The 27,119-nt window shown below is 44.6% G+C and overlaps 2 protein-coding genes across 4 annotated transcripts in view; both read left to right on the top strand.

The window, feature by feature from the left end:
* The window catches only part of LOC139390883 (testican-1-like), a 34,149-nt gene extending 25,090 nt beyond the window's left edge, over positions 1-9,059 (top strand). Inside the window, exons 3-6 of the mRNA XM_071138277.1 lie at positions 997-1,218; positions 2,062-2,124; positions 3,388-3,525; positions 7,533-9,059. Of these exons, the coding sequence (XP_070994378.1) occupies positions 997-1,218; positions 2,062-2,124; positions 3,388-3,525; positions 7,533-7,729 (620 nt within the window). The 3' untranslated portion in view covers positions 7,730-9,059. The remainder of the gene's footprint in view (positions 1-996; positions 1,219-2,061; positions 2,125-3,387; positions 3,526-7,532) is intronic.
* Positions 9,060-18,590: 9,531 nt separating this feature from the next.
* Positions 18,591-27,031, top strand: LOC139390969 (eukaryotic peptide chain release factor subunit 1-like). 3 transcript variants are annotated; one of them, XM_071138402.1, is made up of 11 exons: positions 18,591-18,721; positions 19,056-19,167; positions 23,166-23,341; positions 23,497-23,636; positions 23,739-23,877; positions 23,985-24,175; positions 24,344-24,473; positions 24,706-24,879; positions 24,978-25,042; positions 25,227-25,374; positions 25,548-27,025. In XM_071138402.1, exons 2-11 carry the CDS (start codon positions 19,082-19,084, stop codon positions 25,628-25,630), a joined length of 1,332 nt encoding a protein of 443 aa, XP_070994503.1. In that variant the 5' UTR covers positions 18,591-18,721; positions 19,056-19,081; the 3' UTR covers positions 25,631-27,025. The 3 variants fall into 3 exon arrangements, with proteins under 3 accessions (XP_070994503.1, XP_070994502.1, XP_070994504.1); XM_071138401.1 differs by having other exon boundaries at positions 18,614-18,725; positions 25,548-27,028; XM_071138403.1 differs by having other exon boundaries at positions 18,641-18,927; positions 25,548-27,031.
* Positions 27,032-27,119: the final 88 nt, after the last annotated feature.

Below are 27,119 nucleotides of genomic sequence, written 5' to 3'. Positions count from 1 at the left end.
ACACGAGGACCTGACTGAAGTCAAGACACGAGCCCCTGTCTGAAGCCAAGACACAAGGGGCCTGCCGAGTGGCGCAGTAGTCTAAGGCACTACATTGCAGTGCTAGCTGTGCCACTAGAGATCCTGGTTCGAATCCAGGCTCTGTCGCAGCCGGCAGCAACCGGGAGACACATGGGGCAGGGCACAACTGGCCCAGCGTCATCGGGGTTAGGGGAGGGTTTGGCTGGCAGGGATGTTCTTGTCCCATCGCCCACCAGCAACTCCTGTGGCAGGCCAGGTGCAATGCAAGCTGACACAGTCGCCAAGTGTACGGTGTTTCCTCCAACACATTGGTGCGGTTGGCTTCCAGGGCATTGGGTCAAGAAGCAGTTGGGTTGTGTTTCGGAGGACACATGCCTCTCATGTACATGTCTGTACGGGAGTTGCAGAGATGAGACAATTGGATACCATGTATTTGGGGAGATTTTTTTTTTTTATGTAAAAAAATAAGAAACAAGGCCCTGACCTGACCTGACCTGAAGCAAAACAAGAGGCCCTGAAAAGACCCCTCAAATACAACCAAAAGGTTTCTAAACGCAGAGGCCCAACATTGCGATACTTCTGGGAACGCTTCGCAAAGCATACGCAACAGACCAGACAGGTGTTTGGGAAGTCAATGGGAGAAGTAAACAATAATTATTTAGTTGTTCATTTTCTCCAAATCTAAAGGCACAACGTAGATTGGAGTCAATTTCAATGTCAATGTCTGAAGTAGCTGAATATTACTCCAATTCTATTGGTTTCTAGGAATCTTCATGGTTTACTGTCTTTTCTAAAACAGACACACACACACACACACACACACACACACACACACACACACACACACACACACACACACACACACACACACACACACACACACACACACACACAAACACAAATGTCCTCAAACTACCCTCCCTTCCCCCACCCCACCCCACATACACACTAACCTCCCCATCTCCCCTTCCACAGGTTTTGACACCAGTATCTTGCCGATCTGTAAGGACTCTCTGGGTTGGATGTTCAACAAGCTGGACATGAACTATGACCTCCTGCTGGACCAATCAGAGCTCAGCGCCATCTACCTGGACAAGTATGAGCTGTGTATGAAGCCCCTGTTCAACTCCTGCGACTCCTTCAAGGATGGAAAACTGTCCAATAACGAGTGGTGCTACTGCTTCCAGAAACCTGATGGTGAGAGAGATGGAGGAGTTAAGAGAGAGATGGAGGGGTGAAGAGAGAGATGAAGGGTTGAAGGGAGAAATGGAGGAGTGAAGAGAGAGATGGAAGAGTGAAGAGAAGGATGGAGGGGTGAAGAGAGAGATGGAGGAGTGAAGAGAGAGATGAAGGGGTGAAGGGAGAAATGGAGGGGTGAAGAGAGAGATGGAGAAGTGAAGAGAGAGATGGAGGGGTGAAGAGAGAGATGGAGGGGTGAAGAGAGAAATGGAGGGGTGAAGAGAGAGATGGAGAGAGATGGAGGGGTGAAGAGAGAGATGGAGGATGAAGAGAGAGGAGGGGTGAAGAGAGAGATGGAGGGGTGAAGAGAGAGATGAAGGGGTGAAGGGAGAAATGGAGGGGTGAGGGAAGAAATGGAGGGGTGAAGAGAGAGATGGAGGGGTGAAGGGAGAAATGGAGGGGTGAAGGGAGAAATGGAGGAGTGAAGAGAGAGATGGAGGGGTGAAGGGAGAAATGGAGGGGTGAAGGGAGAAATGGAGGAGTGAAGAGAGAGATGGAGGGGTGAAGGGAGAGATGGAGGGGTGAAGAGAGAGATGGAGGAGTGAAGGGAGAAATGGAGGAGTGAAGAGAGAAATGGAAGAGTGAAGAGAGAGATGGAGAAATGGAGGGGTGAAGAGAGAGATGGAGGGGTGAAGGGAGGGCAGACAATGACTAAAGGGAAGGCACTAAAAGGGAAGGCAGTAAAAAGGAAGGGATAGAGTGCATGGAGGGAAGAGGGATGGGAGAAGTAGAAGAGCAAAAAGAGAGGTGTGTGTGTGATGGAGAAGGTTCATTTGAACTGTTCTGTATGTCTTTCTCCAGGTCTGCCCTGCCAGAATGAGATGAACCGGAGTCAGATCCAGGGTCGGAGGAACACTGTCATAGGTCAGTCTGCTGGAGTAACAGCTGTCAATCACTCCTCTGCAAAAAGTCCATTTATTTTGTATATATCGTTTATTTAATATTTTTTACACTGCATATGGAATTAAGCTACATATTTAGCCGTAATACATCACCCAGCTGACAACAACACAAAATATCAATAGCACACACACACACCCTGACATTTTATCTAAAAGTCCCCCGCCCCTAACCCCTTCAAACCCTCAGCCAAACGGCCATCAATAATCGTGCGTAATAGTGTTATAACTCACGACAAAACACACTTTGAGAAATTGTCTTTCACTGGGTCACAAAAAAATGAAAAATGATGTTAATGTGTGTGTGTGTGTGTGTGTGTGTGTGTGTGTGTGTGTGTGTGTGTGTGTGTGTGTGTGTGTGTGTGTGTGTGTGTGTGTGTCTGTGTGTCTGTGTGTGTGTGTGCTGTTATTGAAAATGCCTGGTCCCCTTTAAGCAGGATGTATTACTGTTGTCAGAGCCTAGGTTCTAGTAATTGATTGTTTGCCTCAGCCTCTGCATACACAAAACCTACAGAGACATGACCATGAGTACATTGGAGATGGAGTGAGTGTTTAGTAAATATGGTTTTATTACAAGATTGTTTAGAATTGTGTTTTTTCTTCTTTATTTCACTCATGTCTCTCTCTCTGTGTCTCTCTCTCTGTGTCTCTCTGTCTCTCTCTCTGTGTCTCTCTCTGTGTCTCTCTCTGTGTCTCTCTCTGTGTCTCTCTCTGTGTCTCTCTCTCTCTCTCTCTCTCTCTCTCTCTCTCTCTCTCTCTCTCTCTGTCTCTCTCTGTCTCTCTCTGTCTCTCTCTCTGTGTCTCTCTCTGTGTCTCTCTCTGTGTCTCTCTCTGTGTCTCTCTCTGTGTCTCTCTCTGTCTCTCTTCCTCTCTCTCTCTCTCTCTCTCTCTCTCTCTCTCTCTCTCTCTCTCTCTCTCTCTCTCTCTCTCTCTCTCTCTCTCTCTCTCTCTCTGTGTCTCTCTCTGTGTCTCTCTGTCTCTCTCTCTCTCTCTCTCTCTCTCTCTCTCTCTCTCTCTCTCTCTCTCTCTCTCTCTCTCTCTCTCTCTCTCTCTCTCTCTCTCTCTCTCTCTCTCTCTCTCTCTCTCTCTCTCTCTCTCTTTCTCTCTCTCTCTCTCTCTCTCTTCTCTGTCTCTCTCTCTCTCTCTCTCTCTCTCTCTCTCTCTCTCTCTCTCTCTCTCTCTCTCTCTCTCTCTCTCTCTCTCTCTCTCTCTTTCTCTCTCTCTCTAGGGGCCTATATTCCACGCTGTTCTGAGGAGGGATACTTTAAGCCAACCCAGTGTCATGGTAGTACTGGACAGTGTTGGTGTGTGGACAAATACGGCAACGAGATCGCCGGCTCCAGAAAACAGGGCAACCCCACTTGTGGTAAGACCAATCACAGTCAACACACACACACACTAAAACTGCAGATCACGCCCATCTGGCACTCCAGGCAAGCTACAGCAAGTATTTGAAAGGTTTCACATAGTATTTGAACCCGACATAAAATGACTCACCCTTTTCAACACATGAGCACAGGCACACACAGTACACCTCCAGGATACTCTTTACACGGTGCCCCAAATGTCTCTACGAGTGTGCTCATTGATACAGGTGTTACTGTGTGTGTGTGTGTGTGTGTGTGTGTGTGTGTGTGTGTGTGTGTGTGTGTGTGTGTGTGTGTGTGTGTGTGTGTGTGTGTGTGTGTCTGTGTGATCTGAGCCTGTGTTATCTCGGGTTGCTGGAGGCAGCCATCTCGCTGAGTCTTTCTTTAAAGATACCACTGAACGTGGGATGCCTCTCAATGTCTGATCTGTTAGACACTTTTTTACAGGGCAAAAGTGCGTATGTGTGTGCGTGCGTGCGTGTGTGTGTGTTGCGCCGTGAAAATGAAAAAAACTCTCCAGCCCTTTAGGAGGAAGGGAGGTTGTTATTGTCACATTTTTGTTTTGTAGTTATGGAATGCGATTTTTGGTACTTGTATCTCTAAATAATTGTTCAATTTCACAAGGAGACTGATCTTCAGTAACAATTGCCAGACTGAATGTTAGTGTTGTAAATCCTGTGCTGCTAATGGAAGTTGTGTATCCAACCAGACAGATCTGAGAACAGCCTGTGAAGCCTTATCTATCTATAGCTGAATGCCTCTGGCTGCCTCCTCTGATTCACTGTTCATGTATTTGGGCTTTAACAGCGTTCCTTTGAAGCGTTTGATGCTATAAGATTGTGAGCTTGAATAAAGCAGCGCTCCGGCTCACATGGGCCATTGGAGGAAGATGAGGTTATTTACAGTAATGCATTGTGTTGTCGGAAAAGCGCATCTCAACCAAAAGCAGATCGTCAGTGGTAGTTAGTTTCTGTATCTAACCTGCCTGTCTCGCTGTCACGTGGGGGTCGCCTGATTTGAAAATGGGGTTGCGAGAGAAACTCTTTAATTGCACTTGGTTCATAGAACCGGGGTTATGTCAGTAACCTCCGGTAGCCGCTAGATGTGACTGTAATAAACAGAGGGGTTTCTGTTTTCTTCCTACAAATGTGGCTCTATCTTTTGATTGGTTTAAACTACATATTATGACCCCATCACTGAAAAGTTAGACTCTCAGGAACACGTATGTGTCTTCTGTTTCTCTTTACAAAACCCAACACGCCTCATTAGAACAGAGTGGACAAGACCAGGCACTAAATCAGACTGGGGGGAAAAGAACATCAAGATCAAACAAAATGATTGTCTGATGATCTTCTGAACATCCCAAGACCTTTCTGATGCATTTCAGTCACTTCAAACCATACTTCCTTCAGATTAAATGAAGGTTTTTTATAGGGTGGTGTTGCAAAATAAATTAGAACAAAATGGGGTCACTGGCCGAAGAAGTTTGGGAACCTCTGCTCTAACCTGTCTGTCTCTCTGTCTAACCTGTCTGCCTCTTTATTTAACCCATCTGTCTCTCTGTCTAACCTGTCTGTCTCTCTGTCTAGCCTGTCTGTCTCTCTGTCTAACCTGTCTGCCTCTTTATTTAACCCATCTGTCTCTCTGTCTAACCTGTCTGTCTCTCTGTCTAGCCTGTCTGTCTCTCTGTCTAACCTGTCTGCCTCTTTATTTAACCCATCTGTCTCTCTGTCTAACCTGTCTGTCTCTGTCTAACCTGTCTGTCTCTGTCTAACCTGTCTGTCTCTGTCTAACCTGTCTGTCTCTCTGTCTAACCTGTCTGCCTCTTTATTTAACCCATCTGTCTCTCTGTCTAACCTGTCTGCCTCTCTGTCTAACCTGTCTGTCTCTTTCTAACCTGTCTGTCTCTGTCTAACCTGTCTGTCTCTGTCTAACCTGTCTGCCTCTCTGTCTAACCTGTCTGTCTCTGTCTAACCTGTCTGTCTCTGTCTAACCTATCTGCCTCTCTGTCTAACCTGTCTGTCTCTGTCTAACCTGTCTGTCTCTTTCTAACCTATCTGCCTCTCTGTCTAACCTATCTGTCTCTCTGTCTAAATGTGTGTTTAACCTGTCTGTCTCTCTGTCTAACCTATCTGCCTCTCTGTCTAACCTGTCTGTCTCTGTCTAACCTGTCTGTCTCTGTCTAACCTGTCTGTCTCTGTCTAACCTATCTGCCTCTCTGTCTAGCCTGTCTGTCTCTCTGTCTAACCTGTCTGCCTCTTTATTTAACCCATCTGTCTCTCTGTCTAAATGTTTGTTTAACCTGTCTGTCTCTTTGTCTAACCTCTCTGCCTCTCTGTCTAACCTGTCTGTCTCTTTGTCTAACCTGTTTGCCGCTCTGTCTAACCTGTCTGTCTCTTTGTCTAACCTGTCTGCCTCTCTGTCTAACCTGTCTGTCTCTGTCTAACCTGTCTTTCTCTTTGTCTAACCTGTCTGTCTCTTTGTCTAACCTGTCTGCCTCTCTGTCTAACCTGTCTGTCTCTGTCTAACCTGTCTGTCTCTTTGTCTAACCTGTCTGTCTCTTTGTCTAACCTGTCTGTCTCTCTGTCTAACCTATCTGCCTCTCTGTCTAACCTGTCTGTCTCTCTGTCTAACCTGTCTGTCTCTGTCTAACCTGTCTGCCTCTCTGTCTAACCTGTCTGTCTGTCTGTCTCTGTCTAACCTATCTGCCTCTCTGTCTAACCTGTCTGTCTCTCTGTCTAACCTGTCTGTCTCTGTTTAACCTGTCTGTCTCTGTCTAACCTGTCTGTCTCTGTCTAACCTGTCTGTCTCTGTTTAACCTGTCTGTCTCTGTCTAACCTGTCTGTCTCTGTCTAACCTGTCTGTCTCTGTCTAACCTATCTGCCTCTGTCTAACCTGTCTGTCTCTGTCTAACCTATCTGCCTCTCTGTCTAACCTGTCTGTCTCTTTGTCTAACCTGTCTGTCTCTTTGTCTAACCTATCTGCCTCTCTGTCTAACCTGTCTGCCTCTCTGTCTAACCTGTCTGTCTCTTTGTCTAACCTGTCTGTCTCTGTCTCTTTATTTAACCCATCTGTCTCTCTGTCTAAATGTGTGTTTAACCTGTCTGTCTCCATGTCTAACCTATCTGCCTCTCTGTCTAACCTGTCTCTGTCTAACCTGTCTGTCTCTGTCTAACCTGTCTGTCTCAGTTTAACCTGACTGTCTCTTTCTAACCTGTCTGTCTGTCTCTGTCTCTAACCTGTCTGTCTCTGTCTCTGTTAACCTGTCTGTCTCTACCTGTCTGCCTCTCTGCCTCTCTGTCTAACCTGTCTGTCTCTGTCTAACCTGTCTGTCTCTGTCTAACCTATCTGCCTCTCTTTCTAACCTGTCTGTCTCTTTCTAACCTGTCTGTCTCTGTCTAACCTGTCTGTCTCTGTCTAACCTGTCTGTCTCTGTCTAACCTGTCTGTCTCTTTGTCTAACCTATCTGCCTCTCTGTCTAACATGTCTGCCTCTCTGTCTAACCTGTCTGTCTCTTTGTCTAACCTGTCTGTCTCTGTCTCTTTATTTAACCCATCTGTCTCTCTGTCTAAATGTGTGTTTAACCTGTCTGTCTCTCTGTCTAACCTATCTGCCTCTCTGTCTAACCTGTCTCTGTCTAACCTGTCTGTCTCTGTCTAACCTGTCTGTCTCTGTTTAACCTGTCTGTCTCTGTCTAACCTATCTGCCTCTCTGTCTAACCTGTCTGTCTCTGTCTAACCTGTCTGTCTCTGTCTAACCTGTCTGTCTCTGTCTAACCTATCTGTCTCTGTCTAACCTGTCTGCCTCTCTGTCTAACCTGTCTGTCTCTTTGTCTAACCTGTCTGTCTCTGTCTCTTTATTTAACCCATATGTCTCTCTGTCTAAATGTGTGTCTAACCTGTCTGTCTCTGTCTAACCTGTCTGCCTATCTGTCTAACCTGTCTGTCTCTGTCTAACCTGTCTGTCTCTGTCTAACCTAACTCTCTCGCTCTCTCTCTGTGTGTAGAGGAGGACCAAGAGACCTCAGGGGATTTTGGCAGTGGGGGCGCTGTCATTCTCCTTGATGACCAGGAGGAGGAGCCAGCTCAGAGTGGGAGGAGCCGGCAGAAGCAGAGGAGGGGCCGGATCCATCCCAGAGGGGCCATTGAGGATGACGAGGACGAGGAAGATGACAAAGATGACGAGATTGGCTACATCTGGTAGCTCCACCCCCACCTGTTCTCCCATCAACCAACCAGGGACCCCCGTTAACTCTGAACAGACCTGAAGCCATTCCAGTGTCTCCTTCGTACCCCTCAGCATCAACTCTGTGTTCAACTGACTATCCCCTCCTCTATGCCTCTTGTTCACCTTGAAACTTTCTCTCCGCTACTCAACCTTCATATAGTGTGTCCCTCCTACTCTCCTTCAGAGAATAGAGACGTATTCAATTCAAACAAAGACTGTCTAGTCTCTTTTAATGTGTGTCCCTCTGCTACTGCGTTTGTCCTCAAACCCTTCAACCATAGACTGACACATTGCTATATCCTCTCTTTCTTGTTCTTACTCTCTCATCTCCCCGTTCTCTCTCTTTATCTGTATCTGTGTCTGTGCGTCTCTGAGAGTCTCTTGTCTGACTGTGAGGTCAGAGACAGGTTTGAAGGTGAGATTCTATGGTGTGTTCTGGCCCTTCTGTCAAAGACATTTTCCACTCCCGGCCTCACCCCTCATGTTCTAGAATACCATATTCTCTGGTTACAGAATATTCTATAGGCTCTTTGGTCGAGAATAATGTTCTTGCTGTTCTTGAATGCTCCAGGGTGCCCTAGAACCAGAAAGAGTGATGATGTGTTACTTTTTGTTGCATGTTCCCTGACTACGCCCCTGTGGAAAGACAAGTTTGGGTGGCAAGATACACTGAGTGTACAAACATTAAGGACACTTTCCTAATATTGAGTTGCACCCTGCCCTTTTGCCCTCAGAACAGACTCAATTCGTCAGGGCATGGACTCTACAAGTTGTCGAAAGCGTTCCATAGGGATGCTGGCCCATGTTGACTCCAATACTTCCCACAGTTGTGTCAAGTTGGCTAGATGTGCTTTGGGTGGTGGACCATTCTACACATGGGAGCGTGAAAAACCCAGCTGCGTGGCAGTTCTTGACATAAACCGGTGCGCCTGGCACCTACTACCATACCCCATTCAAAGGTGTGTTTTTCCCATTCACCCTCTGAACGCCCCATATACACAATCCATGTCTCAATTGCCTCGCCTCAAGACTTAAATTCCTTCTTTAACCGGTCTCCTCCCCTTCATATACACTGATTGAAGTGGATTTAACAGGGGACATCAATAAGGGATCTCATCTGGATTCAACTAGTCAGTCTATGTCAGGGAAAGAGCAGGTGTACCTAATGTTTTGTCCACTCAGTGTATAACTCTCTATGTATCCTGTGTCCAGTGTTGGAAAGGGACCTGTAAAGTAAGAATTTCACTGTTAGTCTACACCTGTTGTGTATGAAGCATGTGACAAATAAAATTGGATTAGATGTTGATTTGACAATGTCCATATTGGCTACTGCAGTGCTCCCTCCCTCCCCTTGCTGTCTCAATGCTGTGCAGTCTTTATTTGATGATTCCTCTTCCAATTGAGCTTTTAAAAGTTCAAAACCATGTTGTTAGCCACTTACTAAATAGCAACCACTCTCTTCAACTTGAAAGCTTTGATAATGACTTTTTCCCCAGCTAGTTTTGTACTTCTGTTTCAGTTGGAGGCACTTAGTCTGTAGAGCTACAGAACAGAGAAATCTAATTGTGGTCACACAAAGAGCCCTGCCATTATTCAGACCTTTTTCCAAACCCTCCCAAATCCAGCCTGCAGATTTAGAAACGGACACAAAGAGAAAATGCTTTTAAGGGTTCGCTTTGGGGGGGGGGGGGGGGGGGGGGGGGGGGCACAACTAGAAGCATTGAGTCTGTTAAAAGGAACATAGCACAATAGTTTTGTTTGTCATAGAGTTTTATTTCTGTAGCCATTGGTGTGTACTGTTGACTGAGGAAGTGGAACATTCTATAACTTCTATTCTAAATGAGTTCCTGCTTTTTTTTCCCAGAATATTCCGCGTGGTAATCAAGTGAGGTCAGTTATCTGAATGTATCTAGCCCACGAACCCAGATGAGATAGGCTTAACCCAGAAGGTAGGCTTTTGAACAGTTAAGCCTGACCCTGGAACAGTATAAGGACACCCACACAATGCTCAGTGGCATTCCACTTTGATAATGACAGGCCTTGGATGATCAGACGTATATATAAAGGGGTTTCAGCCGGGCACTACTTTATCAGTTGTCAGTACTGTATTTGTAAGGCTTGTGTTTCATTGGTCTTGTGATGCAGCATAATGATACATTGCTCTTGCTTTGGCGTGCTTTGGCGTGCTTTGGCCTGCGGGAACACATCTTGAACGGATCTTTGATTAAAGTGTGAGACTCTTGTGATTGACACTTTGGCTCAGCCCTTACGGAAAAAGATTCCAGTCAGAGTGCAGTATAACTGTTGTTTTTACTACAGTAATTAGGCAGTTTAGCTGCAGTTATTCTGCAATTACCGCGTCCAAAATACCACAGTCGACTGCACTTACTACAGTTTGCAGTTTTCAATCTTGTTATGAAAGGGATCCAGCACTGACTAAAACTTCACACAATACATCACTGAGCTCTTCTACTCTTCAGCCAATCAGTTGGTACCACTGATGTTTCAATCTGTAAAATACAAGTGTAGTTCCAGGCAGGCACACAGCTAATTAGAAAACAGCCTATCACGACCTAACACTGATTGCTCACTTTCAAATCTCCCACTCTCTCACTCTTCCTCTGCTCCCTCTCTCACAGCCTTCTACTCCCTCTAGCTCCCCCTCTCTCTTGCTCATCTTCACTATCATTTTGTCACTCGCTTATTTTCCCTATTTTTCTCCCTCTCTCTACCCTCCTCTCTCTCTCTCACTCTCTCCTCTGTTTTTCACACTGGGGGAATGTGTGAGGGAGTTTTACAGCCATGGCGCTCCTCTCTCTCGTTTCCCTTATTTCGTTTTTTTATAGCTCAGAGATGTCTCCCCTGCGAGCCTGCCATATCGCTCACTGCCTTGTCTCTCAGCCCAGGGTCTCTGTGGAGACGAGTAATGGACACCATGATTGGGCGGAATGGGGGTTGTGGGTAATGGGTGGTCATTTGACGCCCGTAGAGTCAACCTTTCATCTCGCTCCAAGATGAAAGACAGGCAGAGGAACTCAGGGGAAGAAATGTATGCTATTGGGTTTCGGGCATTCTTTCGCTTTCCCTAAAATGTATATTTTTCTCTAATGCCTATCCTCCCTTTTTGTTCTCTGTTCTTATTTGTTTCTTCCTTCCCCCTCTCTCTCCTTCCCCCTCTCTAACTATTTCAATGTCCCTCAACCATAACAATATACAGTTGAAGTCAGAAGTTTACATACACATTAGCCAAATACATTTAAACTCTTTAAAAAAATGTATGTTTTATTACATTTCTTGACATTTAATCCCAGTAAAAATTCCCTGTTTTAGGTCACTTAGGATCACCACTTTATTTTAAGAATGTGAAATGTCAGAATGATAGTAGAGAGAACCATTTATTTCAGCTTTTATTTCTTTCACCACATTCTCAGTGGGTCAGAAATTTACATACACTCAATTAGTATTTGGTAGCATTGCCTTAAAATTGTTTAACTTGGGTCAAACATTTCGGGTAGCCTTCCACAAACTTCCCACAATAAGTTGGGTGAATTTTGGCCCATTCCTCCTGACAGAACTGGTGTAATTGAGTCAGGTTTGTAGGCCTCCTTGCTCGTACACGCTTTTTCAGTTCTGCCCATAAATGTTATATTGGTTTGAGGTCAGGGCTTTGTGAAGACCACTCCAATACCTTGACTTTGTTGTCCTTAAGCCATTTTGCCATTTTGCCACAACTTTGGAAGTATGCTTGGGGTCATTGTCCATTTGGAAGACCCATTTGCGACCAAGCTTTAACTTTAACTGATGTCTTGAGATGTTGCTTCAATATATCCACATAATTTTCCTCCCTTATAATGCCATCTATTTTGTGAAGTGCACCCGTCCCTCCTGCAGCAAAGCACCCCCACAACATGATGCTGCCACCCCCGTGCTTCACAGTTGCAAGCCTCCCCCTTTTTCCTCCAAACATAACAATGGTCATTATTGCCAAACAGTTCTATTTTTGCTTCATCAGACCAGAGGACATTTCTCCAAAAAGTCCGATCTTTGTCCCCATGTGCAGTTTGAAACCGTAGTCTGGCTTTTTTATGTTGGTTTTGGAGCAGTGGCTTCTTCCTTGCTGATCGACTTTTCAGGTTATGTCTATATAGTAGTTTTACTGTGGATATAGATACTTTTGTACCTGTTTCCTCCAGCATCTTCACAAGGTACTTTGCTGTTGTTCTGGGATTGATTTGCACTTTTCTCACTAAAGTACGTTCATCTCTAGGAGACAGAAAGAGTCTCCTTCCTGAGCGGTATGACGGCTGCGTGGGCCCATGGTGTTTATACTTGCATACTATTGTTTGTACGGATGAACGTGGTACCTTCAGGCATTTGGAAATTGCTCCCAAGGATGAACCAGACTTGTGGAGGTCTACATTTTTTTTGTAGATTTCTTTAGATTTTCCCATGATGTCAAGCAAAGAGGCACTGAGTAGGCCTTAAAATACATCCACAGGTACACATCCAGTTGACTCAAATGATGTCAATTAGCCTATCAGAAGCTTCTAAAGCCATGACATAATTCTCTGGAATTTTCCAAGCTGTTTAAAGGCACAGTCAACTTAGTGTATGTAAACTTCTGACCCACTGGAATTGTGACAGTGAATTATAAGTGAAATAATCTGTCTGTAAACAATTATTGGAAAAATTACTTGTGTTATGCACAAAGTAGATGTCCTAACCGACTTGCCAAAACTATAGTTTGTTAACAAGAAATTTGTGGAGTGGTTGAAAAAAAATGTTTTAATGACTCCTAAGTGGATGTAAACTTCCGACTTCAACTGTATATCTGTGTATTTAGTAACAACTTTTGGGTGATTTCCTGTATCGATCACAACATTAACTCATCTGGTCACTGCATCCCCTCTGACCTCTCACCTCTGACCCTGATAGTGATTGGTTGTTTGTTGATCTCGTCAATAACATGCATGATGACCCTTTCATTTTTTTACCCTTTGCATCTTCAACTCTGACCTCTCTGTGTGTACATCATCCAGAGAGACAATAAACCTTCCACTAACACAATACACACACACACGCACACGCACACACACACACACACACACACACACACACACACACACACACACACACACACACACACACACACACACACACACACACACACACACACACACAGAGAGAGAGGCTGTAACATACTTGTAACATGTGTGTATAAAGTAATCTCTTTCCGAAGCAGTGTAAGGCTCCTTTTTTGATCCTGCCATCAATCTGGCCTTGACCTTTGCCCTCTCATGATGTCTTAAGTGACCCTTGCCCTGTCCTGATGTCACTGCTGTCCCTCCATTGCCTGGCCTACTTGTGTACAAAGCTGAGTAACCCTAGTTGCTCAAACGTCTACAAAAGCGCAATAACAAAAGCGCAATAATTGAGAAGGAAATGGTCCTTCTCATTTCCAACCTGTATTAGACAGTTACTGAACTGTCCTCAGATACACACACACACACACACACACACACACAGTTCTAGTATGACAGCTCCGCTAGTCCAAACAAACACGTACATGGCCATATTTGCTAAAGTCTTCTTTGTTAATTCTATATATTTTTTACTTTGTAAAGAGAAAAAAATACTCTGTGAAAGGGGTGTAATATATTGCCATGTGAAGGCACCGTGGCTTTGTCCAGTTGCATTTAACAGACTAAAGTGTGTAAATCAATTGTCCTTAATGTAGCTAGATTCATGTAGCTCTTTCCATAGAAGCATAGTGTAGTGAGTTCTTCAGTGTCTTATTTTTCCCCTTCTGGAGCTATTATGGAATGTTGATGTTATGGGCTGAAAATATCTTGATTTTATTGTAACAGTTCCACAATGTTTGTCTGAATAAATTTAAGTCTGTCCTGTCCTGTACCTACTCTGTGTGATGGTCTTATTTAAATGATGTCCATTTTTTGCGTGAACACACACACACAAAATATATATGACACATACTCTGTCACTCTGTCATACTCTGTCACTCTGTCATACTCTGTCACTCTGTCACTCTGTCACAGCTAAAATCCTTTTACAAGTTTCATCGAGGTTTGAGAGTTGTGTTATTGCATTTTACATAGCTTATCCTTCATCCAAATGGCAATGGACTATATTGATGTGTCCCAGTGACATCAGTCAAAAGTTAACTCCCCTCACCAGACATGCCTTTGTCTTCATCTAATATGCCATATTAAATCTATCGATTTGATAATGCCCTTTTGTACTCAATTTGATTCATGCAGCTGGAAGAAAATCTATTTTTCAGTCTCTCTCCCTCTATCTCTTCTGCCCTCTCACTCCCTCTATCATTCTGAGTCTGTTATGGCTGTGTCATGGTGATTTAAAACTAGGTTAGGGCTGTGATCTGTGACTGGTGGTGTGGATTAATATAGCTATGGATAGAAACGGCGCATTGGGCACAGATCTAGGTACAGCCTACCCTTCTCAAATCCATTTGGGGAAAACACACAATACTGACCTAAGATTAGTGTCTGAAAATCAAGTCGGCCGGGCCAGCCCGGTATCTTGTTCAGTCAACGTCACAGAAAAATGAATCTTTCCAAATGTGAGCCATTCCAAGACCAAGCCTTCAAATCCAGAAATGTAATATTGCTGCTCATACACCACCTATTCTCCAAGGAAGTAGGTTTCTGGAGAACTGCAATATTGCTGCTCATACATAACCTATTCTCCAAGGAAGTAGGTTTCTGGAGAACTGTAATATTGCCGCTCATACACAACCTATTCTCCAAGGAAGTAGGTTTCTGGAGAACTGTAATATTGCTGCTCATACACCACCTATTCTCCAAGGAAGTAGGTTTCTGGAGAACTGTAATATTGCTGCTCATACACAACCTATTCTCCAAGGAAGTAGGTTTGTGGAGAACTGTAATATTGCTGCTCATACACCACCTATTCTCCAAGGAAGTAGGTTTCTGGAGAACTGTAATATTGCTGCTCATACACCACCTATTCTCCAAGGAAGTAGGTTTCTGGAGAACTGTAATATTGCTGCTCATACACAACCTATTCTCCAAGGAAGTAGGTTTGTGGAGAACTGTAATATTGCTGCTCATACACAACCTATTCTCCAAGGCACTGTAGGTTTGTGGAGAACTGAAATACGGTACCATGGGCTGAATTGATGCAGATTGTTTGAACGTGTTAAACGCCACTTGTTTCCTATTATTTCCCCTGCAGACGCAAGCCTAACAAAGACACTGCAAAAGCCCCACGGATACTGTCAGGATGAACATAGGGTACTGTTTCTGCATCCTCTCAGGGACAGCAGGCGTTATCAGGGAGAGGTGTTGACAGAGCATCAATGTGTTGACAGAGCATGTTGACATTTGTCAAACCAGCCCCTTATCGGATTGTCATGTCCCTTAGTTGAGGGCTTGATTGTTCCTCCTAAATATGACTTGCTCTCTCGTTTTACTCAAGCTTAAAACTCAGAAGTACCACATCTGCTGTTGCTGTATCGGGGACGTTTTTGGTCGGTGAAAGGTGCAGATTAACATAGCATAAATGGAAAAGGTGTCCATTATATATTTAACTTCAACCTGCAGCGTTAAGCAGTTTGGACCTCTATATCGCCACTAAGCACGTCGAAAGGTTCTGTACAAGAGGGCGAGACACTAACTCTCCAGGGCTCCCTCATAGATGAAATATGATTGGCTTTTGCCCCATGTCACTCAGCTGTGGAGGCGGGAATTGTTTCCCTGGCTCCCAATCCCCTTTCGGTGTGACCCCTATGAGATCCATCGTTAAGATAGACTGCATGTCCCACCTTCTTTAAATAGAGGTTATTGGGTTTAATCCAGTGCATTAATAAACTCTTAATAGCTCTACACAGTGGATACGGAGAGGATCCTCGACCCACTCTCGTCTCACCGCCTCTCATTGCTATTTATGAAGCTCTAGCTCTGTTCCTGATTAATCCACTTAATATTTAGGAGCAAATCATTAAATGTCTTGTCTGCCTCCAAGGAAGACGTAGAGAGGAAAGAGGGGGAGGGACAGGCGATGATGTGATGTGACGAGAATGTAGACTCATCTTGGTACTTTCTTCCACAACCCAAGACACACAGCAAAGCCCCAGCTATGGGCGCCGCATTTTGGTACTTTCTTCCACACCCCAAAACACACAGCACAGCCCCAGCTATGGATGCCTCGTGTTCGCACTTTCTTCCACACCACAAAACACACAGCACAGCCCCAGCTATGGATGCCTCGTGTTCGCACACACCACAAAACACACAGCACAGCCCCAGCTATGGATGCCTCGTGTTCGCACTTTCTTCCACACCACAAAACACACAGCACAGCCCCAGCTATGGATGCCTCGTGTTCGCACTTTCTTCCACACCACAAAACACACAGCACAGCCCCAGCTATGGATGCCTCGTGTTCGCACTTTCTTCCACACCCCAAAACACACAGCACAGCCCCAGCTATGGATGCCTCGTGTTCACACTTTCTTCCACACCACAAAACACACAGCACAGCCCTGGCTATGGATGCCGCATTTTGGTAAAATTCTTCCACACCCCAAAACACACAGCACAGCTCCAGCTATGGATGCCTCGTGTTCACACTTTCTTCCACACCACAAAACACACAGAAAAGCCCTGGCTATGGGCTCCTCGTCTTGGCATTCCTTCCACACCCCAACACACACAGCACAGCCCTGGCTATGGGCGCCTCGTCTTGGCATTCCTTCCACACCCCAAAACACAGAGCAGAAGCACACAAGATACCAGATAGACTCCGCCAGATACACACACACACACACACACACACACACACACACACACACACACACTGCAGCTGCTTAAGAAGATGTGTCTTTAGCGGGGATGCTAGTTATTGAAGTGCTGATGAGTATGATCCCCTGTCTGAATGTGTGGCAGACAGAGAGACAGTGAGACACAAATTAGCATGCGGAAAAACTGCTGCTTAATATCCTCTGAGGTTTCAATGTTTTTCCCTGGCTTTCTGAAAGCTGCGTCTTTACACTCCCAACTGGACATGACGTTGTCAGAGGGAGAATAAATGATCCAAGCATTAATGGGTATTTTATATAACACCAGAGATTAGGAATCACAGTCATTTGATCAAGTTTGATTTGCATGGCTCCATTTACGCAGTCATTGATGTTAAGAAAGAGGCGGGCCCAGGCTTAATAAACCCTGTGCTGATGGAAATGAGAATGAAGCACTAACTGGTTTAATCATTTGACACATTCAGTATTCAGGATTCTGAACTCCACCAGTATGTGGTAAATTCTGAGTCAGAGTCATCAATATAGTTCCCCCTCAGCACTTATCCAAGGTCAGTTTTTGTGTTTGTCCTGCTTTAGGTCCGGATTAGGCCAGTGCCCTGTCACTGCTACCTCTGTCTGCTCCAATTATTGTACTGTGTATGTCAGCTCTTACAGTCTCCTGGTTGGCACTAAACTGAATGTGACATGAGGGACAGAGAGCAGGTGTGGGGTGTGGTACATAGTGATATGTGCGTGTGTCTTTGTGTCTCACCGCATCCAACCCAAAGCACCACCCATCCCCTCCCCATTTGTTCAGTTTGTGACAAGCACAGGGATGCCCTTGAACACCTCAACATCCCTCCCTCCCTCTATCCCCTCCGTCCCTCTCCCTCCCTCCCTCCCTCTAGCAGATGGTCACAGATGGAAAGTGGAGCAGAGCGGACCTGATGGCATCTGTGTCGGGTCGCTCTCGCCATAACCCTCCCACACACACACATGGTCAGCCAACCTCTCTCATATGGTTGTCTCTACCTTAGAGGGGTCATCAGAAATCATTGGAGGTCATTGTAGGTTGCAGTTTCTTCTGGGTCTACTACTGTACACAAAGACAGAACATGAGTTTCTCTCCTTGACTCCCCTTTACCTGTCTGAAGTAACAGAATGATATCACTCTGACCCTGTCTGCAGAGAATCTGTTGAGTTGGGGAAAATGTCACTTGTCTGACCAGAACACTGAACACTAGGCCAGATCCGTTTCCAGGCGACAGATTACAGCTCTGATGGCAGACAGAGGGTGATACATGGGTGTTTATATTGTATTGGAGGAAGACTGCCTCGCAAACTGCTGTATCATTTACTGTCTGTAATATGGGTATCAGTGCAGAGGGGAAATTAGAATGGAATCTGAGATGTATGGAGGAGCAGGAGGGGTTGTGCACACACACACACACACACACACACACACACACACACACACACACATACACACACACACACACACACACACACACACACACACGGGTACTGGTTTAGTACCATAAAGTTGCTTTCTTTAGTGAATCAATGCTGTCATCTAGTGGTGCAACACTGGGCTTTACTTTGGAAGAAATACTGTATATTTTGTTCTACATTGCCAATATAAATAGTTTTTTTTTATGCAATTTGAAAGTACATATAGAGAAAGGAAAGTAGTATATAGAGGAAATTAGAGGCTTCCATAACTGACAAAATCCATTATTCCACCGACCAAACTTTGGTAATGTGATATTATGACTGATGGATATTTTCATTTCATGACATTGCTTAGCTCGCTAATGTTTTTTCTCTATTCAAGTCACTACAGAAGTTCAAGTGAACTTCAAGTTGTGATCCGTCGTAAAATATAATTTTGACTACAAATCCCATGTGAAACATTTTGAGATGTCCCCGCCCATTTTCGTATAATAGTTCATCACTCCAATCACCGTGCAGATATCCATGACCAACAGGAAGTTTTGACCAACCAACAAAGTCACTCACCGTTTCAACGCGGTTTCCAGGAAGTGAGAAAAACCGAAATCACATCATCGCACCACGCGAAGCTTGTGTAGAGGAGCCGTCATTTCACTGAGGACCGATTCAGCTAGCGTGGTAGCCGTAGCGTAGAGACCGGAGCGGCGTTGCCCGAGGCAGGTACGGTGTCGTCGATTGTGTTTGTGCACGCAAGGTGGAACGGGTTGACAGTTGAATATTTTAATTGTTTATTGATGAAGTGAGGCGAAGTTTGGTCGGGTTGCGACGTTATATAACGAATAGGTTGGGAAGAGTGTATAGGCCTAATTTTTCCGCGCACTTTGCCGACACAAGCAAGCGGGGTATAGTCTTCTTCATCCGGGTAGGTCCACCACTGCTGATCCAGGTCCCTCTCGGACACCCGCTTCTAGCTCCGAGGGGTACACAACTGTCACCCTGGCAACCTAAAACCCGATGTAACGTTAGCCAGCTAACGTTATTCTCTTTTAGGTGCTGACGCGATTACAGCAGGAAAGATGGCGGATGACCCTAACGCGGCAGACAGGAACGTGGAGATATGGAAAATCAAGAAACTGATTAAAAGTTTGGAAGCTGCCCGTGGGTAAGTGGTTGAATACGGTGTGTACCTGAGTGTCGATATGCCGACGTGAATGGACCATGTGATAACAGCTGGATAAGTGAGGCCGGATTTGGGAGTGGTAGCTTAGCTATGGTAGCTTGCTAACACAGCCAACATTGTAATTAACTTTAGTTCCCACCAGTATTCGATGTTCATCGTATACTTATTATGTTGGTTGCCGTGCTATTTGTAGCTAGCTCGGTTGTTTGTGTGTTGATGTCCGGCTTAACTAACGTTAGCGACATGTCAGCTAGCTGTTACCTAGCTGAAAACGCCGGCTACGGTGGATAGGGTCTTGAAGAACAGCGTGTTGGTGTGGTAATCACATTTAGCTGTGTCCTAATACTCATACTAACCGTACTATTTGTGACGTAAATTGAGTATATAGAATGCCAGGAAGTCAGAATATCTTTATGTACATATTCTTCATCCCTTTTACACTTGTGTGTGTATAAGGTAGTTGTTGTGAAATTGTTAGGTGAGATTACTCGTTGGTTATTACTGCATTGTCGGAACTAGAAGCACACGCATTTCGCTACTCGCATTAACATCTACTAACCATGTGTATGAGACAAATACAATTTGATTTGATGCCTATTGGTCATAGTATGGATATACAGTTGAAGTCGGAAGTTTACATATACTTATGTTGGAGTCAATTAAAACTCGTTTTTCAACCACTCCACAAATGTCTTGTTCACGAACTATAGTTTTGGCAAGTCGGTTAGGACATCTACTTTGTGCATGACACAAGTAATTTTTCCAACAATTCTAAGTGAAATAATCTATCACAATTCCAGTGGGTCAGATGTTTATATACACTAAGTTGACTGTGCCTTTTTAAACAGCTTGGAAAATTCCAGAAAACTATGCAATGGCTTTAGAAGCTCCTGATAGGCTAATTGACCTAATTTGAGTCAATTGGAGGTGTACCTGTGGATGTATTTCAAGGCCTACCTTCAAACTCCGTGCCTCTTTGCTTGACATCATGGGGAAATCAGCCAAGACCTCAGGAAAAAATTGTAGACCTCCACAAGTCTGATTCATCCTTGGGAGCAATTTCCAAATGCTTGAAGGTATCACGTTCATCTGTACAAACAATAGTACGCAAGTATAAACACCATGGGACCACGCAGCCATCATACTGCTCAGGAAGGAGACACGCTCTGTCTCCTAGAGATGAACGTACTTTGGTGAGAAAAGTGTAAATCAATCCCAGAACAACAGCAAAGGACATCGTCAAGATGCTGGAGGTACAAAAGGATCTATATCCACAATAAAACAAGTCCTATATCGACATAACCTGAAAGACCTCTCAGCAAGGAAGAAGTCACTGCTCCAAAACCGCCATAAAAAAAGCTAGACTACGGTTTGCAACTGCACAATGGGACAAAGATTGTACTTTTTGGAGAAATGTCCTCTGGTCTGATGAAACCAAAAATAGAACTGTTTGGCCCCAATGACCATCATTATGTTTGGAGGAAAAAGGGAGAGGCTTGCAAGTCGAAGAACACCAACCCAACCGTGAAGCACGGGGGTGGCAGCATCATGTTGTGGGGGTGCTTTGCTGCAAGGAGGGACTTGTGCACTTCACAAAATGGATGCCATCATGAGTGAGGAGAATTATGTGGATATATTGAAGCAACATCTCAAGACATCAGTCAGGAAATTAAAGTTTGGTCGCAAATGGGTCTTCCAAATGGACAATGACCCCAAGCATACTTCCAAAGTTGTGGCAAGATGGCTTGTGGACAACAAAGTCAAGGTTTTGGAGTGGCCATCACAAAGCCCTGACCTCAATCCTATATAACATTTGTGGGCAGAACTAAAAAAGTGTGTGCGAGCAAGGAGGCCTACAAACCTGACTCTGTTACAATAGCTCTGCCAGGAGGAATGGGCCACAATTCGCCCAATTTATTGTGGGAAGCTTGTGGAAGGCTATTCGAAACGTTTGACCCAAGTTAAACAATTTAAAGGCAATGCTACCAAATACTAATTGAGCGTATGTAAACTTCTGACCCACTGGGAATGTGATGAAAGAAATAAAAGCTGAAATAAATCGTTCTCTCTATTATTATTCTGACATTTCACATTCTTAAAGTGGTGATCCAAACTGACCGAAAACAGGGCATTTTTACTAGGATTAAATGTCAGGAATTGTGAAAAACGGAGTTTAAATGTATTTGGCTACGCTATCCTGGTCTAGGGGACTGCAACTCAGTGCTAGAGGCATCACTACAGACACCCTGGTTCGAATCCAGGCTGTCCAATAGGGTGGCGCACAATTGGGCGTTGGCTGGTGTAGGCCGTCATTTAAATAATAATTAGTTCTTAATTGACTTGCATAGTTAAATAAAAGTTACATTTAATTACTTTTAAAAAATATATTTTTTTACAAATTTAAATTCCTTGCGTATAGCATATGGTTACAACAGTATGTACCATGTTAGCTAGCTACCTAATGTTAGTTGGCTACTAATATATCGACCTTGCCAGTATATCAACAAAATGCCATCTAACTAACTATCCAACGTTTATTGACTTGATTGTTCTCGTCATTCTTAGTTTAGCTAAGTAGTGTAGTCTTGTGTTCCCAATGGACATTCGGTTTCGTTCGTAAATTCGCTGTGGCTATCTACTCCGATTTCAGAGCACTCTCGTCTGAGTGTACCGGTGCAGAGCGCAGAATAAACCAGTTGAATATGGCCGGTGTCAGTAAACATCGGCAAAAAATAGTAATTAACTTGTTGCCAGCAGCACTGTTACAGTCACCAACGCTCTGGATAACATGAAAACAGCCTAACCAGCTCTGCTAGGGTGAGTAAAACGGTCAGATTGAGGTGTTCTCTCATTTGTGTCAGGAAGTAGCAAGTTAGCTTGACTGCCGTTTTGAGGTCAGAACGCTTGGATCAACCCTACTCCTCGGCCAGAGCATCCAGTGACATTGCCTGGCAGTGTGCGTGCGCTCAGAGCGAAACACTCTGAATTTTCAAACTGACAACGTTCTGAATTTACAAAGGCTTGGAGCGCACTCTGGCACTCCAGATTTGAATTTTAAATGTCTAGCTAGTAATTTATGCTAAAGAGCTAGAAAGAGGTTGCAATAGCAAGCAGCATCGACTTCCAGTAGACAGGCGAATCGCTTGTACGCTCAACTGAAAAGGATACCATTCGTTTATAGTATACTAAAATGAAATGATAGTATATACTCATTAAGTATGTAGTATACAGTATGTTTGTATGGGTATTCAAACACAGCTATGTTCTCATATGCTGCGCTAGACTTAGCAGTTAGTAAACGATGTTGGCTTGCTATCAAGATATGGCATTGAGCGTGTCTTCTACTTGGAAGTGGAAAGCATGGAATCTATACTCGATGAGTAGCAAGCAGCAATCCAATTGCCGTGTCCTATTCTTTCTTTGGTGACGATGTGTGACGTTAGTTAGCGGTCATCCATATTAATTTTGATACGTAGTTGACAAAGCTAGCGTCGTGGCTTCCTCGAGCTGTGACTAGGCAAAAGGGACGGCGTTGTTCCTGAAGTATTCTTGTTGTCCACTGACGCAGAATCAACTGTCCTCTATAAACGTTACAAACATGCACGGTTGACCATTTGACCTATATTCACAAGCCAGCTAGCTACCCGTCTGTATGCAGCGTGTATAGTGAATGCAGACAATGTGGCTCAGTGGAACTTCAGCGCAGTCTTTGGTGTCAAGGACAGAGCTTGCATGGAAACTGTGTGCCCCCTCCCTCACCTTTCAGACCGTGGAAGGTAATGTTTGGTTGCCAGTGGTGTCAATGTTGAAGGGTGCCAGTGTCACACAAAGGTAGATCCGGTAAAATGACAGAATCAACAATGTTTTGATTGTGGACACATATTCCTTTCTTTCAGAGTTTGAGATATGACTAAGACAGTTATGTACACAACTGAATGTGTGTATTTAGGTTGTCTAACCACCTGTCCCCCTCTCCTCAGTAATGGAACCAGTATGATCTCGCTGATCATCCCCCCTAAGGACCAGATCTCCAGAGTGGCCAAGATGTTGGCAGATGAGTTTGGCACAGCCTCCAACATCAAGAGCAGAGTCAACAGGCTCTCTGTGCTCGGGGCCATCACCTCTGTACAGCAGAGACTAAAGCTATACAACAAGGGTGAGTGACTGACTGCATAGTTGTGTGATGTTGAAGCCTTGACCTCCTCATAGCAGACTCTAAAGCTACAGCAAGGGTCTGTTCTTTGTTTGTTTTTACAATGGGTCACTGGGTCTTGCCTGTGCTGACTGATAATCCCTGTGTCTCTCCTGCAGTGCCGCCTAATGGCCTGGTGGTGTACTGTGGAACCATCGTGACAGACGAGGGCAAAGAGAAGAAAGTCAACATTGACTTTGAGCCTTTTAAACCCATCAACACCTCCCTGTACCTCTGTGACAACAAGTTCCACACTGAGGTAGGAGCTCAAATCGTGTCTGTCTCCTGTATGTGTGTTGTCTAATTGTCTCTAGAGACAATTGTAATGGAAATGCCCTCTGTCCTTCTCTCCTCTCTCCAGGCGTTGACAGCCCTGCTGTCTGATGACAGTAAGTTTGGCTTCATAGTGATCGATGGTAGTGGGGCTCTATTCGGGACGCTCCAGGGGAACACTAGAGAGGTCCTGCACAAGTTCACTGTGGACTTGCCCAAGAAACACGGTACGCTTCGTTCATCACACACACGGAGAGATGAGAACAAGAACATTAGAGATGTTGTCCCCCACCAATAAATACCCTTTAGTCAATACAATTTCTCTCTCTCATAGGCAGAGGAGGTCAGTCTGCTTTGCGCTTTGCCCGTCTGAGGATGGAGAAGAGACACAACTATGTGAGGAAGGTGGCTGAGACAGCTGTCCAGCTCTATGTGGCCAACGACAAGGTCAACGTGGCCGGAATGGTCCTAGCAGGGTCTGCCGACTTCAAGACTGAACTCAGCCAGTCCGACATGTTCGACCCTGTAAGTGTGTGTGTTTTAGATAATCCGTGGTTTATGCTGCATTAATCCATACTGTGATCAGTTCATTCTTTGTCAGGTTGATGCTTTTTGCGCAATTCCTCTGATTTTCTGATTCTGAGTGAATCAAGCATTTCACGGCCCACTGACCCCTGTTGTGTGTGCGCGCAGAGGTTACAGGCAAAGATTCTAAAGCTGGTGGACATCTCGTACGGAGGGGAGAACGGTTTCAACCAGGCCATCGAGCTGTCGGCAGAGGTCCTCTCTAACGTCAAGTTCATCCAGGAAAAGAAGCTCATAGGTCTGTTTGTGGCACGTTGAGGTTAGATTTTGGGTTATCCCAGCGAATGTGTGTCTGTGTTAGGTGTTTTTGTTAGGGTTAGTGCAGATTGTTTCCTTGTGAATGGTAATGATAATTAGTGTGATGATTGCTTCCCATTCTCCATCACTAAATGTTTGTTTTTTCTATCCTTTATTTGTCTTCCCCTCCATTCTTGCTCTCTCTCTCTCTCCTACTCGCTCACTCTCTGCAGGCCGGTACTTTGATGAGATCAGTCAGGACACGGGGAAGTACTGTTTTGGGGTGGAGGACACACTCAAAGCCCTGGAGATGGGGGCTGTGGAGATCCTCATCGTTTATGAGAACCTAGACACCATGCGCTATATTCTTCGCCTGCACGGGGCTGAGAGTGTCGGAACAGAAAACGGTACACACACACTCCCCATGTGCAGTATATCCTCTGGCACTATGAAGTAGAACAACTGAGAAGAGAACACACTGTCTCCATCGTCCTTTGTGTTTCAGATGAGAAGACTCTGTATTTAACACCAGAGCAGGAGAAGGACAAGTCCCACTTCACAGACAAGGAGGTAAACCCTGTTCTCTATCCCTTGTTCTCACACCCACACGCAGGTACACTCACGGTTGCCTTCACAACTCTTTGTCTCTGAACCCATTCGGATGGTTGAATTTGGTGTTAACTTGTTTACACTTCTTTACCCTCTCAAACCTGTCCATTTGTGTGTGTGTGTGCGTGTGTGCGTGCATGTTCAGACTGGGCAGGACCACGAGCTGATTGAAAGCATGCCTCTGCTGGAGTGGTTTGCCAACAACTACAAGAAGTTTGGAGCCACGCTGGAGATCGTCACAGACAAGAGTCAGGAAGGGTCTCAGTTTGTCAAGGGCTTCGGTGGCATCGGGGGTGAGTCCACACCAACCAGGTGTTGTTTTCTACAATTATAACATGGTGTCCTTTTGTTACGGTCATGTTGTGGCGGTAGTTCACAGCATGAGGTCAACTTCATGAACCTAATATTAGTAATGACTGTTCAGTCTTTATCCAGATAATTGACTCTTTCTTACTCTCTCTTTCAGGATGCTTGCGGTACAGGGTGGATTTCCAGGCCATAGATTACCAGGCGGAGGACGACGAGTGTTTTGATTTAGATGACTACTAGGTAGTCGGACTGAATAGGGGAGAAAGAAGGGAAAAAGGTGAAGAATGATGAAATAAGGATAGAAATATGCCACCTTTTTTTTTCAGCGAGTGGAAAGAGACGTACTGACCATGTAGACAGACATGCATTCAATTTGAAACACGCACACGTACCCATACATGTACACTTCTAATAACGCGCACACGCTGAAGACTGAGATATTCTTTCAATCCAGAGAGGGACAACCCATCCTGAGTGAATCCCTGCCTTAGAGTGCTGGTTCCTTCCCCTGGTTGGATTGGACTTGACTCAAATCGTTTTAGTTTGTTTATTTTTCTCCCCTCCATTTTGAATGGACACAACAGCAAGTTCCCAGCAACCCTCGCTCGCAGCAACCCCCCCCCTTAGGTCCGATGAAGACTTTGGACTCTATCCTCGCGTAAAGAACATGTATTTTCCTTTCTTTTCCCCCATCGTGTCCTTGCCCCCCCTTAATGCTTTTTATATATATATTTAGGCTTTTTATTTTTTACTGGTAATTGCTGCTGTTGTATTTTATTTTTTACCTGGGTTTCTGTAGAGAAGGGGGGGTATTAAATTTTAACTGCTGAAACCCATTGCTACCTCCTCATCCACTGTGGTCTCAATCATGTGGAGTGTGTCGTTCCCAGAGGAACTGGCTCTACCGGCTCCCCTGCTAATGAAAAATGTTTATTTCACCCATGAGCTTCAGTGGCTGTAGAACGTGTGAACTGTTTATATGCCATCCTGTGCATGTATTTTATACTGAACAAAAATATAAATGCAACAATTTAAGATTTTTACTAAGCTACAGTTCATAAGGAAATTGAAATAAATTCATTAGGCCCTAATCTATGGATTTCACATGACTGGGAATACAGAGATGTACTCGGTTAGACCACTGGTCAGGTTTCTGAAGTCTCGATCAACAGTGGTCAAAAAGGGTAAGGAGAACATGGAGTTCAGGAGATTAACCCTATCACCCATTCTACACGTTTAATATATCACATATATAAGAACACATTTGCCCAGGCATTGCTCAAGTTGGCCTTTACATCCCTGTTTGAAGAGATACATGCCTAGATTGTCATTTTAGCCATTATATCCACTGTCTTTTCAAATGATCTGCTGCTTGTTTAGTGTTTAGAAGTACTGCAGAATGAATGTTTCCACAATCAACACACATCTTCCACCCATCAGCCCCCTCACATCATTTTCTAATATTACCTGACCCAACAGAAATGTTTTTTTTTTAGTTGGCAGTCCTGGTGCCGGGAAGGCGAAGTGTTCATCATACTGCTTGTAAAATGCAAGTCATCGCTGAGCCTGATAGAAAGGATATTTATATCGTTACAATAAGTGATGATTACTGATAAAGCTTTGTGTTTCCCAGTATGTTAACATCTTCAACCATTTGTCCTTTTGTTTGGGGTGTCACTGGAGGTGCGTTCAGTTCACTTGGAACGTTTGCTACGTGGCCGAACGATTT

This window comes from Oncorhynchus clarkii, chromosome 31 (assembly GCF_045791955.1).
Source record: "Oncorhynchus clarkii lewisi isolate Uvic-CL-2024 chromosome 31, UVic_Ocla_1.0, whole genome shotgun sequence".
In the NCBI taxonomy this organism is placed as follows: domain Eukaryota; kingdom Metazoa; phylum Chordata; class Actinopteri; order Salmoniformes; family Salmonidae; genus Oncorhynchus; species Oncorhynchus clarkii.
The sequence above is the reverse complement of the archived record's forward strand: the minus strand, read 5'-3'. Positions and strand labels throughout refer to the sequence as shown.